The following is a 15,698-nucleotide window of genomic DNA, read 5'->3' as shown; positions in this document are numbered from 1 at the left end:
TTATTAAAAATAGTATTATCGTCTTCTTCTATATAGACGATATTATTATTATAAACTATCTAGATCCTTACTATACTAAATAGGTAGCTAAGCTAGATAACGATATTAAGAAGTAATAGGAATTATAAGAACTAGAAGCAAACTAGTTCTTAAATATCCGTATTATTAGAGATAGAGATTAGATAAAACTCTAGCTATACTAAGATAGTTATATTAAGAGTATAGTAGCTAAATATAACTTGATTACTACTAGGAAGGTAGGATCTCTATTAGCTACTACCGATCAGCTTCTTCTATTCGATAGAGTAGTATTACCGAGCTAAATTTATAGTTTCTAAGCTAAGGTTAGATCTACTTAGTATACTACTACTATCTCCCGGCTAGATATAGCAAAAGCTATAGCTAAACTAGCTAAGTTTCTAATAAACCCCGGTCCGAAGCATATCGATACTATCGACCGAGTGATTTAATACCTTTATAAAACTAGGTTCTAGGCTATTAAATATAGCACTAGAAACGAAAACCTTAGTATCTAGTTGGCTACAAAATCAGTTGAATTTATAAGCGATATATCGTTCGGAGATAACAAAGATAGGAAGAGTTCGGAAGGATATATCTATAAGTTATATAGTAGTCCAATCGATTAGAAAGTATCCAAACAGAAGACAGTAATAACGTCGATAACTAAGGCAGAGCTTCTTACTCTAGTAGAAGCCGGAAAAACCGTCTAATAGTAGCGTCGAGTCCTTAAAGCACTAGGCTTCTAACTAGATCATCCCTTATCCATTATATACGACAATCAGCAGACAGTCGATCTATTAACGAAGGAGGGATCGACGATATATACGAAGCTGCGGCATATAGATATCAATCGATCCTAGATGAAGTAAGAAGTTAGTGCGGGCAGAGTCAATATAGACTAGGTTCCAACTACAGCGATGCCTATAGATAGACTTACAAAGGCGCTTCTAAGACAGAAGCAGCATCTCTTCCGAGAGATGATTAGGATGAGAGAAATCAGGCATCTGATTCATCTAGAGGAAGTGGAAAAGAAGTGAAGAAATAAAGGAACTAGCAGTTCTTGAAGCCAGGAAAATGCAGGCTTTAGGAATTGGCAGCTCTGAAAGCCAAGAAAAATGCAGGCTTTAAGAGCTGGGGGGGTGTGTCAAAGTGCAGGGTTGCATACATGGGATGATACCATGGAAGATTATGTAATCATGCTTAGTAATAACCGCACAGAAACAGCAGTTTCTATTATGTAGAAAATGCAGAGTTCTCCATATCAGCCCTGAGGTGCATACATTTCAATACGTCAGATTTCTGTCAAATTACCTTGTTAAGGCAGAAATACAGTCCCGTATGCTTACAAAAGGTTCCGTCGCTTAAATTATCCGCCCAAGCTTCACCATGTGCCTCCTCGACCTTTCACTTTCGCCCTTTACCCCTTTTGGCCTGTTGGGCCGTGCAGCAGGCCGAGTGCATATCATGCCGAAATTTACCCTGCTGAAGAGAAACTAGCCCCAAAACTTAGAGCCGATTTTCAACGAGTGTTTCGGATATTTTAGGCGCCTGATGGTATAACTTTGTGAGCGTTTGGTAGGCGGTAGAGCCAAAATACGGGTAGTTGGACTTGAAAGGGTGTTAAAAACGCCTTTGCGTAAGACTCACCGTATATATATCGCGGTTACAAAGTTCTAAATTTTTTTCCAAATTCCCTACAGAAGCTAGATATCACCTAAAAAGCATGGAACAATAAGTAACCCCCACATAGACAGACCATCGTTGTTGGGATATCAAGTTGTAATTTATCGCATGTACGGAGTACTACCATGTGTTTTGCGGTGAACCCACTCTCGGTAGTTAAATACGTTATCTCCTCCTTCTGTTGCCTGCACTTACTGGCCTCATATTGATGACCCGTTTTAGATCCTGCTTTCAACCTTGCGAGTGAGATCCTAACGGTCCGGTTCCCAGACACGCTTCGAGTTGTTTCTAGGGGTCAAGGTATTATAAACTTGATGCCATATTAAGCTTCTGGAAGGATTCAAACTCTCCTGCACGTGGATTATAACCAGTTCAATAGGCTTCCAAAGTTCCTTCCAAGATATATTAATCGCTATAATAGGTAGGTAGGAAACCTCCATTGTGGGTCGAGCTAACACAAGAAATCAATCGCCTGTTTAGTGCGCCACATGGTTGGCACGTGGTTGTACTCCACAGAATTTGTTATGATTGGACGAGTCATCCAAGACAGTCTGATCCGTTTAGGCCAAGAACAATCCATGGATGCTGCTTAAGTGCCCGTCTCCCACCATTACCACCAACGATCACCTTGTTCACCCTCCGGCCTTCTTCGCGATCATGGGTTTCTTCTTCCGCATTTTGAGCCTGACGGCTACGGCTTTGGCTTTCGTGGGTGCAGAGGCCCATGTATGTCGATTCCAGCCTACTTCTCCCAGCGTCAGCGTCGAGCAAGGTGTCGTCAATGGCCTTTTCCAGAATGACACCTCCGTCTTTCTAGGCATTCCCTTTGCTGAGACCACTGCGGGTGAGAACCGCTGGAAGGCTCCTAAGCCCATCAGCTCGTTCCCCAATGGCCACTTGGAGGCCACTGCCTATGGACCATCCTGTGCCCAGGCAATGTCTGGCACTGCTATCACCGACCAGAGCGAGGATTGCCTCAGCCTCAACATTTGGACTCCAAGCAAGGGTGCCAATCTTCCTGTGTTCGTCTATATTTACGGCGGGGCTATGGTCACCGGCGGCAGCAGCAACGCCCAATGGCAAGGCTTTAACTTTGCCCGTAATGATGTTATCTACGTCAACTTTAATTACCGCGAGAGCATCTATGCCTCGCCCAATGCCCCTGAGCTACAGGGAGAGTCCCAGAACTTTGGAATCCTGGACGTGGAGTTGGCCATGGAGTGGATTTACAAGAACATTGAGGGTAGGCTCCCCTTTCTCTTAAACCACCTTTTGGCTTTTTACTAATCTAGTCGCTAGCCTTCGGTGGTGATAAATCGCGCATCGTGCTGGGTGGCCATTCATCTGGTGGAGTCCACGTTGATCACTATCTCTGGAATCATCCCGATACCTTCCTGGCCGGCGCGATCGAGATGTCTGCCAACGCCCAATCTGGTCCGGCCATTGCACCCCCCGGTGTCGCATTAAAGCAGGTGGTTCAGGACATGCTGGATGCCGGCGTGACTTTGGCCTGCACCGCTGAGAACTACACTCTGGACTGCCTGCGCGCAGCAGATACTTACGCCTTCCAGACGACGTACTTCAACTCGACCTCGAACACCTGGTTCTCACCGGTGGTGGACGAGATCACCCGCTTTTCCAACTACACCGACCGCTTCGTCAAGGGTGACTACGCAACATCGGTGCCGCTGATCGTCGGCAACTCCGACCAGGAGGGCGAGCTCTTCGGCCACGTCTACGGTAGCGAGAACACGGACTTCTCGTCCTGGATCCGCACTTTTGATGCCGACATTGCCTTCGTGCCCGAGGACCAGCTCATGGCCGCCTACGACGAAGCCGACTACGCCACTGTCTCCCTGATGAGCGGTGCCTCTTACGGCGACGCGCGATTCCTCTGCGCGACCGACGCCCTGCTGGACCTACGCGCCGCCAAGCAACCCACCTGGATCTACCGCTGGTTCGGCAACTACTCGAATGTGCTGCCGATCCCCAATCTCGGGCCCTCACACGGCAGCGAGGTGCCCTTTTTCCACGGCGGCAATGAGTGCTTCTCGCGCCTGGATGGCGTGACCGATGCGGAGCAACAGCTGGCGGATTACCTACACGCCCGTTTTGTCGCGTTTGTTCAGAACCCCAGCGCTGGGCCTGGCTGGGAGAAGGCCGAGCCTGTTGATGGTCCCTTGGCGCGCTTGGGTGTGCCTGGGCACGAGGAGGAGACTGTGACCAGCACGACTGGCGTGTACAACGGTCGCTGCCAGAAGGTCTACAAGCCCAACTATCCTAAATACCCAGTGGTGCTGAACCCTGTGTTGCTGGCCGAGAGTGTCTGAGAAATCATTCCGCCTTGTTCTGTGTAATATAGAATTAGATCTAGAATTATTCATATAATTTCAACCGAATCGTGTAGGTACCATCACAGAATAAGCCTAATGCAGGTACTACCGCGGCTTGAGAACGCCCCCTCAGACTAAACTCCTGTAAACAGGCATTGCAACAGCATCGGCCCCCACAGTGGCGTGTGCTGAGCGGCAAATCAAATTCATCTTCCGGAACACTCGGAACACCTTTTAAAGTTCGACACTGAGTCCAAAGTTTCTGCAGAAGTGGCACCACTAAAATGATCTGGATCGCGAGTCCCACGTTCTCTCCTTTCTCCACTGTGGACTTGGAAGAATAAATATTTTCGCGCCTAGGTTGTTGTACGGAGCGCTATGTATCCATTATTTACTAATATCTATCGCATATTGTTGCTAGTGGTGGACCACCAGCTTCGAATAGATTAATTCATGTAATTGCCGAATGGGGAATCTCCAAACGCACGAACTTCTGCTCCAGATTACACTGTACGATGAAAACTACCTGGTACCTAGTTACCTACCTACTTAGGTACCTACCTAGGTAGGTAGGTACCTAATTGTGGCAAACTAGAATCAATCCGAACCAATCAATTCTGGAACCTTGGAACTTTCCCAAGGTTCGGAATTGATCTAGCGTCCACAAAGTTCTTTTGATTATAGCACCGATCCATGGATGATTTGGTGGGGCCATATACCTAGGTAGGTACCTACTCAGTTGGTACCGTGTAAAATCCCCGTCTAATACAGTAATTATCGATGTTTGCCCTATATTCAAAGCATAGATGTAATCTTACCAAGAAAGATACCTTCCATCCTATACGAGGTGAATCGAGCAACGAGTCACAGTCCTCAAATCTGAGTTTAACCATTCGATAATCTATGCTAGGGCATTCCCAAGGCAGTGGGCCTTGGGAAATGTGTTTTAGTGTACTGTCTCAATTTGGAGATTGGCTGTAGCAGATGTCCTATAGATAATTTATAATAATAGACGACTGGCACATTATTTTCATGCTCCGAGTCTTGCTTTTTCCCTCTCTCTGCGGTTCGGTCAAGTCAACATGGCGCGCCCAGATATGGGGCAAGTGGTATGATATCTTTTCTTCAAATTTCCCACTACCGTGCTAAATAGATTCCCGTTGTGCAGGTGGCCTGGTATGTGTGCACAGTGGTGGCATGCATCTTCCTGGTCTGTCGTCTTGTGGTCCGCCTGCGGCTCCTGGAAGCGGCTTTACGTCGACGACCTGTTCGTTATTCTGGCTGCGTTGTGTCTAATCTGCGATCTGGCAATTCAACATTATATGTTTAACATGGGTAGGTAGTTCGATTATCGAACTGGTGGAGCAGAAATTTAGAGGAGTCCACTGACGGTAGTGGGCACAGGCATGTCTGAAATGGCGAATACAACCATGCAGCAAAAGATTAATATGATGAAGGTAAAACAGCCTGTGTTAGGAAGTATACACAATCAAATTGTTGCTAATGCCTAGTTTATTTACTAGATGATCATCCCGGGCTCCACATTATACGTCACTGCGCTATGGCTGATCAAGTCTAGCATGGTGATCTTCTACAAGCGCCTTGCAGATCGCACCCGGTACCAGATGGTGTATAACATCACACTTGGTTTCCTGGCTGCGACCTGGCTAGTGCTGTTTTTTGATATTGTCTTCAAGTGCTACCCGCCCCGGCGGCAGTGGGATGGGCTCACAAACCCTGAGTGTGAGAGAATGCTCCTATAACAACTACTACAGATGCAGGGACTGACGCTGTTTTAGTGGCATGCCCCCAAGGACCGTCCACAATCAATTACTGGCTCACTATACTCTGTAAGGCCGTATTTCTTACTTTACTTGGATTATCAACTAACTTTTGCAGTCAACATCTTCAGTGATGTCTTCAGTAAGGTTCCGAGCTCAATTTATCCCAATCGCTCCATCTAACCCAATTCAAACAGTCATTTGCCTCCCCATTGCGCAGGTTGCACGACTCAAGATGCCCAAGAAACAAAAGTGGGGTGTCATCTCAGTCTTCCTTCTGGGTGGTCTTGTGGTCATCACCAGCAGTATGTCTCCCCTACTGTGTCCCTCTCATCTCCTCCCCATAACTAAACGACGATGTACTTAGTCATCCGGGCAATCTACTCCCACCGCAACGAACAAATGATCACCTGCACCGTCTCCATGGTGGAGACCGCCATCGCCATCATCGCTTCTTGTCTCCCCGTTCTCCGCACCCTGGTATTCGGCTCGCACTCTCGCACGGGAACATATAGCGGCCGCCGCGGCTACGAGCTCTCGCACTCTGGCGTGCATACGGGTACCAAGTCCAGCAAGCAACTCACCACCGTCTCCGTCTCACGAAGTCAGGTCGACCGTGGCGCAGATGACGTTTCGTTCAATGACTCCGAGGATGGATTGGTGAAGGATACCGCACCGGTTACCAAACCAGGGATTGCCGTCAGGACTGAGTATTTCGTGCACGATGATCGTGCATAAGGATGCATGGAACTTCTGTGAGGCTAGCTTGGGAAGCGTTCACCTTGTCGGTTGTGCACCCTCACGCATAAAATATATAACTATAGAGGCACTCATGATCATACCCTTGAAATCCCATTAGGGTATTATTATGACATTAGAATATAAGTAGTATACTTAAAATAAAAGGTTATAATGTGATCTTATTGAAAAAGACCAACATCTCTTTATGTGCCTTTTGCATGGTTTGCCCTTTCATATGGGTGGCTGATTTCCGCGCTTCAGCCTTGCTTCCCCTGGTTATTTTTCGATCTGACCCAATGCTTTCCACTTTTGCTTCTCATCCCTCGAAGATTCTATATTTTTGATCGGGCTCTGGGAATGCGAGATACTGCTTGGCTTTGACACAATACTGATATTATTTCTCTTACGACCAGCGAGAGTTTGGAAGCCCTATTCTGACCCGGTCAGGGCGCATTTGACTATATTCATCATCGGGACTATTCTCCTCCCATCGATAGGCCTGTATGTCTTTTGAATGCAAATTGTTGATCACGTTATCCGACAGGGCGTGCACTTTACCAATGTTAGAGCAACGCTAGTATGCATATATTTTCCAAGCTATAACCTTTGTAGAGATTTGGCGTTAGATGACGCCGAATTCCAAGTACCCGCGTTATTCAGATAGGATAGATGAAGAAAGGGTTCTCCATATCAGTCATATCCAGCATGGCAATTTCAACTTTCCTGCGTATCACATTCCCATTTTCATCAAGCTCCTCGACCACTCCAAATTCGTGAGCTCTTCTCTCTTCGCTGGTTAAGGATGCAGCCCAAGTCTTCCGCTGATCATTCCTGCGTTTCAACAAGAACCGTATAATGAAAAGGATGAATGGTGTCCCAGCCCAGCTGACCACTATCATGGAGATCCAGGCACCGTAGTAGCGAGGTGCATCCTTAGGAACCCAGATCTGTGGCGAGCAAATGTTTGCAATGGAATAACCAACCATGAACATAACATTTCGGGTGAGCTTCTTCGTGTAGCCGGCCGCAGATGATGTAGTCCAACCCAATGCGATAATGTAGGTATTACCATAGGTGTGGCCAGCTAGCAGTAGACAAGCAAGCATCCCTAGCTTCTGGTCCCAATCAATAGCGACCATGCCAATTCCACCTGCAATCGCGGGGACACACCAGAAGAGTCCGTGGAGGGCAAGATTTGAAGGCCACCACCGTAGGGCGTAGGCTCCTGTAATACAAACCAGAACACCGAAACCGCCGCCTGCTGCAGCCACGAGAGTCGAACCCAGACTGTCCACTCCAAGAGCCTTGGTGATGAGGTTTTGTTGCCCGTAGGTGAGATTATTAGACATCATGAGAGTGAAAGACTGCAGAGTAAACAACCATGAAACGGGGTCGCGCAGCGTCTCTATAAACTGGCTCTTCTTAAACTGCTTCTGTTCAATGGAGCTTTGACTTGACTCGTGTACTCGTCTGATGGTGTGAATTTTCTCCTCCAGTGACAGGAACCTAGCCTCGGCTGGGTTATTCGGATACTGAAACCAAACAAGAACAGAAAGAAGTACCGAGACAGCTCCAGTAATAATCATAAACAGCTTCCAGGGCAGAATGGTGCTATGACTCCAAAGCAAGCCGTAGGAGATAAATGCGGCACATATAGGGGCGGCTGCCGACGTCAACCAAAGCCAGGGTTGGAGGAACGACTGTTCGTAACGATTAAAGAACATTCCGATTGTGACCTCCATTGCGGGTACAACGACAGATTCAGCGGCACCAAGCGCCAGTCGCAGAACCACAAGAGCGCCATATGTTGTGGCAACGCAGTGAAGTAGTAGGATGACACCCCACATGAAGACAAGAGCGGCGACAAATTTTCCAAATGGTAGTTTTTGCATAGCATAGTGTCCTGGCCATTGTGCAATAATATAACCTAGCGGTATGTCAGGGAAGGTATAACTAATCAGAACTATAATACTGTTACGTACCGACGTAGAAGAAAGTTCCAAGATTGTTGTATTGGGCCTTGGTGATACCGGTCTCTTCGAACAGGCCAAGAATAGCGGCGTATCCCAGGGTGGATTTGTCGATCTAGAGAAGTTAGAAGTTACAAATAAAAAGTTGAATAATGAGCTCACAAAAAGCAGTAGGTTGATAGCGGAGAGTAGCCCGAAGATTCGCCAGTACAATTTGCGTCTCAGCCTTTTCTCCTTCTCGGTGGTCAATGGACCAACAGAGTCTCCATGAAGCTCAAGAATGCGCAGAGTTTCATCGGCATATTTGGTCTCGATAGCTTTCTCGTTCTTAGGTGGTGGATTCTCCTTGGCTGTGGGCTCAACCTTGAAGGCCAAATCCATACCTGCGTATACCTTGTTTCTTAGCGGCGATCGAAAGAGGCGTGCACGGTCAACGCAGGCCTTTGAACGAGCAGAATAAAGCACTTGTGGCAAAAGAACGAATGAGCTTAGTGAGTTATTTTATCGTTTTGGAGTACTCAGAGATTTCATCACGCCATAATTTGGATAAAGAACGTATCCCTCACTTTCTTGGCTCTAGAAATTCAGTTGATTAAGTTGAGACGATCATGATTATCATTGAGAAGGCTCCAAGTCACACAAGGACCCATCGATTATGTTCATTAATTCATTATAACCTCCGATAGCCACGGTTAAGGGGCATGTGAAGCAAGGAGAGGACAAGAATGAGTAAGGTCAATTGCCTCTGTATGCCTCAGGCACCAAAGTCTTAAGTGGCCCGTGTGGTGTGGGGAATCCCCGGCCCGGTTCCCGTCGTCCATTTTTGGAATCTTTCCAAGGTTCTCCTGTCGAGTGTCAACATTGGAAATCTAAGACTTCGAAGTCTGTTCCAGATTGATTTCGGCCTTGGTGTATGCTGAATCCGTCTTTCGATATAGTTGAGGTCATTCAACTCCGCCCTTAATCATCCGTATGAGCGAAGCGTCCCAGGGTCCATCGATCTTTTCAAGGGACCACTATACAAATGCTCTCTATGGAGAGACGAAAGAACTGTGTATGGTTCCCAGAAAGCGAAGTGGACGGAGAGAGGTAGGAGAGGATGTACCTGGCTACTCCGTACGGAGTACAAGTTGTGCACCTAGGTCCGTATGGGGCCTGAGGCCACCTAACATTCCGTCAAGACGTCGCTCACACTCATCTCAACAACACATGGCGTGATAAATAGCAAAAAATGCCCCCACAGCTTCCAATAACACCATTATTGCGCGAAATGGCATGGCTATAGCCAATCCAACTTGGCGCATCTACGCGTGTCATCATCTTCAGCCACGCTTCTTGCTTTCGCCATTTAGCTGGCTATTACGTGCCAGATCTACATTCGCCCGAACGAATGGTACCATTTGGAGTTGTGCTATCTTGCAATGCAAATCTTACCACGTCAAACGTCACATCGGTACAGATATACTGAGAAGGATCTTTAATTAACCACGATCATTGTGCAATATTTGGCCGCCAGATTCACTGATATAAACCTTTCGACTCCGGCAGATATTCGGAAGACAAACCATCGCGCGATAATTTCCCCACTTGTAGTACACAAACGCTACAGGCTAGGTGCTTTTGACTAGGATCTTATACACAGAGCAAGACACCAGATGACGAATTCTCTTTGGATTTCTGCTTACCATGACGCCTTTCCCCCAAGACCGGAATGCAAATGGTCGGTCTCCCAGTCGGCCCACTGCTTTGGTTGTAACATTCGCCCCTCCGATGTTGAAATCGTCATGCCCCACAAGCAAACGTTGCCTGCATGCCTACTGAAATCGTGAACGTGGTACTGGACAAGATATCCGGAAGTAAGATATGAAAAGAAAAACGGCTCGGAGCCATGATATATAGATGGCCGATGCGGCGTGGTTTTTACTTTCTTTCTCTAGCATATACACTATCATATGAAGCGACGGGAGCATTGACACTCGCTACCTTGCATTGTTTGATTTATTTTCGCGAAGAACATTGTCAGGCCTCCATAGCTCTTAACAATTGCCAGCAATGGCTTGGCGACGATCTTCAAACAAGCCCCGTACTGCGCTCAGCACTGCGGTCGAAGGCCAGACGGGGCAGGTCACAACTGTTGGCGGGAAGTATATCGGCGAGACAGGAGGCAATAATGCGACAACGACGTACCAAGACGCATCTGGCGCTCCAGTTGAGCACGACTCGCCATTGGGATACTCCGTTGGCCCTGTCACTATTACCTTGCTGAACATCACAATGATGATCGGCGCTGGTATCTACTCCACGCGTTAGTGTCACACAACCCATGCATATGCAGAAATGCCAGCTAATATGATAAAGCATCATCTATCCTGTCCGGTACGGGCTCGGTCGGTGTTACTCTTGTTTACTGGACCATCGGTTACTTGGTATGTCTTGCTCATGATCGGAAAGTAGCATCGACTGATCATACTTGCTTTGTCCTAGATTTGTCTCACGTCTGGAGCTGTGTACCTTGAGTTTACAGCATACTTTCCCAGTCGATCTGGCTCAGAGGTCGTTTTTCTCGAACAAGCTTACCCTAATCCAAAGTGGCTCTTCCCAACTACCTTTGCGTTCCAGAGCGTCATTCTTTCTTTTGGGGCTGCCAATGCTACAGGTGGGTGGCTGGTTGCATTTTTATTTGTCGCAGGACATTAATTAATAAACCATAACAGTTATGGCCAACTATCTCATCGCCATCTCCGGCCACTCGGGCACCGACTGGCAGATTAAAGGGACTGCTGTAGCGTGCTACACTCTCGCTACTTTGGGTAAGTTGCTTTCAGCACATCATTTGTTCGGGGTTCGGGTACTAACAACCTGCAGTACTGGTGTTTAACACAAAATATGCATATTGGTTCTCAAATGCTGTTGGAATTGTGAAGATTTGCACCCTCCTCTTTGTTATAGTCACTGGCTTTGTTGTTTTGGGTGGCAACACTAAAGTTGAGAACCCTAAGGCCAATTTCCAAGACGCATGGTCGGGTAGTTCTACAGCTTCTGCATACGGGCTCACTACTGCCTTGTACCGCATCACTTTCTCCTACGGAGGTTATAATAACGCTTTTAATGTTGCCAACGAGGTCAAGGTATGGCAGTTCAAGGTTGATGTGGCACCGGGCCGAAACTAACATTTCCGTTGACAGAATCCCGTCAGGTCACTCAAAATATATGCCACCACTGCTCTCACAGTGGTTTATGTGTTATACATGTTTGCAAATGTTGCATTCTTTGCAGCCGGTTAGTTAACGACAGCCCATCCTATGCTAGGATCACCACACTAATTGCACATGTTTTCACAGTTCCTAAGGATGAGATTGAAAGCTCTAAGCTGACTATTGCAAGTCTGTTCTTTACAAAGGTCTTCGGCGATAGCGGTGCAGTTCGCGGCCTCAACTTTCTCATTGCCTTGGCTTCCTTCGGTAATATGATCGCCGTGATAATTGGCATATCTCGGCGTATCAGAGAATGCGGCCGACAAGGAGTTCTACCTTGGACGACGTTCTGGGTCTCAACTAAGCCCTTCGGCACGCCCTTAGGCCCGTATCTCGTCATTTGGGGTCTGACCATGTTGATGATCCTAGCCATCCCTGCCGGAGATGCCTTCACTTTTAGTACGTTTTCTCTTCGCTTTCCCCGTCAGAGGCTGGCCGGGCGTTCATGCAATACTAATACTCAACAGTTAATGATTTAAGCACCATCCCTACTGCTGCCTTTAATCTTGCGATGGGTGTTGGTATCTACGTTGTTCGCTGGCGCAGAAAGAACGCCAACCTCCCCGAACCTGAATTCAAGGCCTGGCATTTCGTGATTATCTTTAATATTCTCATCCAGCTCTACCTCCTTGTGATGCCCTGGTATCCCCCCATTGGTGGTCAGTATGCTGGTGATGTCAGCTTTTGGTATGCAACATATGCCGTGACGGGAGTTGCAATGTAAGTCAACCAAACTTGGCCTACTAGTCTATTCTTACTAACGGGAATACCTAGTCTTCTTGCCTGTGGCACATATTACTATTTCTGGGCCTTCCTTATTCCCAAATGGAAGGGCTACAAACTGCGACAGGAACTACTCAGCCTAGACGACGGTGTTCAGAGCAACCGGCTTAAAAAGGTCCCTATCACCGAGATCCAAGAATGGGATGCGACACACGATGAGGCTGGCCGTCTCATTGAGTCGCCGGTTGAGATTTTGGTTCAGGTAAAAGGCATCGATGTGTGATCTAGAGGTGCTAGGTCATGCCGGCAACCCACAACAGAAGGTAGTAAATAACAGCAAGTTTAGGCAGCTTGGCATGGCCTAATTAGGATATTTATGCAGAATATATTTTTATGAGTATGCGCCTGAAGACTGAGATTCTGGTGATAAGATTTAATTTTGGAAGGCGGATAAGAGACCAGAGTCATCCTGTATCCAAAATTTGCATTAGATATCATTGGGGTATAAACGTAAATTGAGAGGAGCGTATAAATGAACCGAGATATGCACCGTCTTGTTCTTCGACTTGCGAGTCAAGGGCAATCCCATTGCTAGACACGTGAAAACAAGTCACCGTTGGCAAACAACCCAGTATTCGCTTGCGCGACCACATCGTGTCTAATTTAAGCAGAAACCTGTCCTTTCAAGAGAGACAGATGGTATACCCCCTGTGATCAACCCCGACATATCTGTGTAGCCTCCCTAACTGCACCTTCCGCCAGAGAGCGATACTCGGCACAATCCTTTAGAAGCCCATCGATCCCTTCATTGGGTGTATCAAGGACCAAGGATGACACAAATGTTTCAACCTGCATGATAAGTTGGATGTGATATATGCGCGAGGTGTCTCGTGGATTCTGGACGATGGTTGAGGAAAGTGTTTTGGATGCGAGAATAGGGTAGTAGATCAGGACCCTAACGTATGTTAACCACAGAACCAGGAAGCAATAGGACAGACGTGTTTGATACTGAATCAGAAGTCATCACATACCCTATGAGGGCGATATTGGATTGCGGCATATATTTGAGCAAGTTAATCGACGCTGTTGCAGCGTTTGTGCACAGTGATTTCGACATGAATACCACAGGGTGGGGTAGATTGTAGACGCTATTTCTTTCGATTAGATCCCCACCTAGCCTTGAACCCCGGACTGCAGTGATTCGATGGATAGCGATCAGACAGTTGAAGTATGATAAATGCAGAAAAAGAAGGGTCACGGCCAGCGGGGATTTTGGGAAAGCGGAAGGTCTTCGTGATTCGGGTTGAAACTCGACAGGTATACTATCCTTCCACTGTTGGAGCTTTTGGTTCAACATATCAACCGTAGCGGCCACTTCAACAAGCGGACGATCTGCTGCTGTGACCGAGTAGAGATGTTTGTATACTTGACTCTTGATTAAGGCCAGTTCACACACTGACCTAAATGTATTGAAGGTCCCTTGTTGGTTTGTTGTCGGTAGGGTTCCTATATTATCCAGTGGAACTTCCATTGGCAATAAGACATCCATATCATCGTCGCGTTGCGCTAGTGGAGTACCGACCCGAAGGGATATCCTATGGCATGTCAGTATGGGTTTTAGATGTCGGTATTATTCAGTTTCCCACTCTTTGTCAAGGCAGTATGCAATCCAAAAGATGCGCCTGCGTTGTTCTAGTTCTTCAGGGCACAATATCGACCCATTCTCGCTTCGTTCGAGTCGAATCACATGACATATTCGCATAACAGAGGAAATTAAATACCCGCAAGGCTGGTTTCTTAATGTCCCGAACAGAAAGAAGATCTATAGTACTATTAGTCACATCTTCTCTCAATGAATTTGTTCGTCTTACCATCCCAATGAGTGCCTGGACGGTCCATAGATCTGGCAACCCAAAGCAGAGCTCGCTCAAAAACCCCAAGGCGTTTTTCATAAACAACCAGCTCTTCTGGCGGTCAGCCTGTACAATAGAGGTATTCTTTATGCGCACCATATACCCTATCGCTAAGACAACATTAAGGCTGGCCCAACGACTAGGGAACTTTAGCAGGCCCTGTAAGTTGTTTTCCTCACAAAGTGACAATAGCGACGAGGGTTGAAATATGGGACACAGCGAGTTGAACAGCTGCAAGTAGTCATTGACTAACAATATGATCTCATCTTTCGGGGGTAGTGGGGAGAAAGGTTTGTCGGGGAATAAACTCTCAAGCGGGTCTCGCCTCGATCTCTGGTAGAGACCTAAGGAAAGGAAGGATTGTAAATTGTCAACGGACGCGCCTTCCATTTTATTAGTTATCCATTTGTTTCCTTCTGAGGATAGAGTCGAGAAGCCTATACGTGTCAATCAGCTTTATAATCTACGAGATCGGCTGTGGTTCTCACCGGCGTTCGGTGTATCCGTAAAACACCTTGGAACATGGAAGCAAGGCAGATCTTTCAGTATTACTGGGTCGACTTCATCTGAGGGCGGGTCGACCAGGGAGTGATATGGATTCTGCGTATCAGTGGCGAGGTCTTGTTCAGCTTCCAGGTGTATTGTTTCTGAGTTCCAAACGCCGGCATATGTTATGAAATCTGCGTTTTCAGCTGGACTCGACGAGGAGGACTCATCTGACTGTTGGAGGCTGTCGAAAAAGGATGACCCGTTCACATCTTCACCCAGGTCAAATCCTATTTTTTCAAAATGAGCTTCCATGCGTTGGATGTTTGCCTCTAGGCGATCGACCATATTCTGGCTGTGTCATTGTTACTAATTGCTGACACATTATAATATTGGCTATGGTGTCGTACTTCTTCAACTGCCTTTGCCGTCTATGATCAACCAGAGAACAAGGAATGTTGGCTTTGCTGCAGAACAAGCATTTGGACTTGGTGGTAACCTCGCATTTTATTTTCCTATGTCGACAAGTGTCACACGCCTAATGAGATTATTAGTACATAACATGATTTCAATCTGTGGAGTCTGACTTTTCTCTTTCGCTGTCTTTTTCTTATATGTCCGTTTTCTGGCCTTGACAGTTGGGATGAATGTTGGCGCAACGCAGAGTCGCCGCGGGCTTGGTTATTGAGCACTCCTCTCATCTTGGATGTTCAGGAGTCGCAATAATTAGATATGGGAGATGTTACCCGGAGATTGAAGCCAAGAGATCTTTGAAAACTGCGTATTCAATAAT

At 46.8% G+C, this 15,698-nt stretch overlaps 5 protein-coding genes across 5 annotated transcripts; 3 read left to right on the top strand and 2 right to left on the bottom strand.

The window, feature by feature from the left end:
- Nucleotides 1–2,286: 2,286 nt before the first annotated feature.
- Nucleotides 2,287–4,034, top strand: N7516_008843 (uncharacterized protein; the record flags this gene model as incomplete). The annotated part of the gene is made up of 2 exons (XM_057221562.1): nucleotides 2,287–2,947; nucleotides 3,004–4,034. The coding sequence occupies 2 exons, from the start codon at nucleotides 2,287–2,289 to the stop codon at nucleotides 4,032–4,034; spliced, it is 1,692 nt and encodes a 563-aa protein (XP_057071834.1).
- Nucleotides 4,035–5,560: 1,526 nt separating this feature from the next.
- Nucleotides 5,561–6,556, top strand: N7516_008842 (uncharacterized protein; the record flags this gene model as incomplete). The annotated part of the gene is made up of 5 exons (XM_057221561.1): nucleotides 5,561–5,780; nucleotides 5,837–5,887; nucleotides 5,937–5,960; nucleotides 6,016–6,123; nucleotides 6,186–6,556. 5 exons carry the CDS (start codon nucleotides 5,561–5,563, stop codon nucleotides 6,554–6,556), a joined length of 774 nt encoding a protein of 257 aa, XP_057071833.1.
- Nucleotides 6,557–7,215: 659 nt separating this feature from the next.
- On the bottom strand, nucleotides 7,216–8,910 carry N7516_008841 (uncharacterized protein; the record flags this gene model as incomplete). Its single annotated transcript, XM_057221560.1, has 3 exons — nucleotides 7,216–8,486; nucleotides 8,542–8,644; nucleotides 8,692–8,910. 3 exons carry the CDS (start codon nucleotides 8,908–8,910, stop codon nucleotides 7,216–7,218), a joined length of 1,593 nt encoding a protein of 530 aa, XP_057071832.1.
- Nucleotides 8,911–10,581: 1,671 nt separating this feature from the next.
- N7516_008840 (uncharacterized protein) lies at nucleotides 10,582–12,789 on the top strand (the record flags this gene model as incomplete). Its single annotated transcript, XM_057221559.1, has 9 exons — nucleotides 10,582–10,834; nucleotides 10,888–10,955; nucleotides 11,014–11,185; nucleotides 11,244–11,339; nucleotides 11,395–11,657; nucleotides 11,715–11,808; nucleotides 11,871–12,182; nucleotides 12,251–12,503; nucleotides 12,558–12,789. The coding sequence occupies 9 exons, from the start codon at nucleotides 10,582–10,584 to the stop codon at nucleotides 12,787–12,789; spliced, it is 1,743 nt and encodes a 580-aa protein (XP_057071831.1).
- A 431-nt stretch (nucleotides 12,790–13,220) lies between these two features.
- On the bottom strand, nucleotides 13,221–15,606 carry N7516_008839 (uncharacterized protein; the record flags this gene model as incomplete). Its single annotated transcript, XM_057221558.1, is given in 7 exon segments — nucleotides 13,221–13,461; nucleotides 13,538–14,101; nucleotides 14,153–14,328; nucleotides 14,378–14,856; nucleotides 14,908–15,256; nucleotides 15,276–15,443; nucleotides 15,493–15,606. 7 exon segments carry the CDS (start codon nucleotides 15,604–15,606, stop codon nucleotides 13,221–13,223), a joined length of 2,091 nt encoding a protein of 696 aa, XP_057071830.1.
- Nucleotides 15,607–15,698: the final 92 nt, after the last annotated feature.

This window comes from Penicillium verrucosum (assembly GCF_028828655.1).
Source record: "Penicillium verrucosum strain IBT 35672 chromosome Unknown utg000003l_segment0_segment0, whole genome shotgun sequence".
Lineage (NCBI taxonomy): Eukaryota > Fungi > Ascomycota > Eurotiomycetes > Eurotiales > Aspergillaceae > Penicillium > Penicillium verrucosum.
The sequence above is the reverse complement of the archived record's forward strand: the minus strand, read 5'-3'. Positions and strand labels throughout refer to the sequence as shown.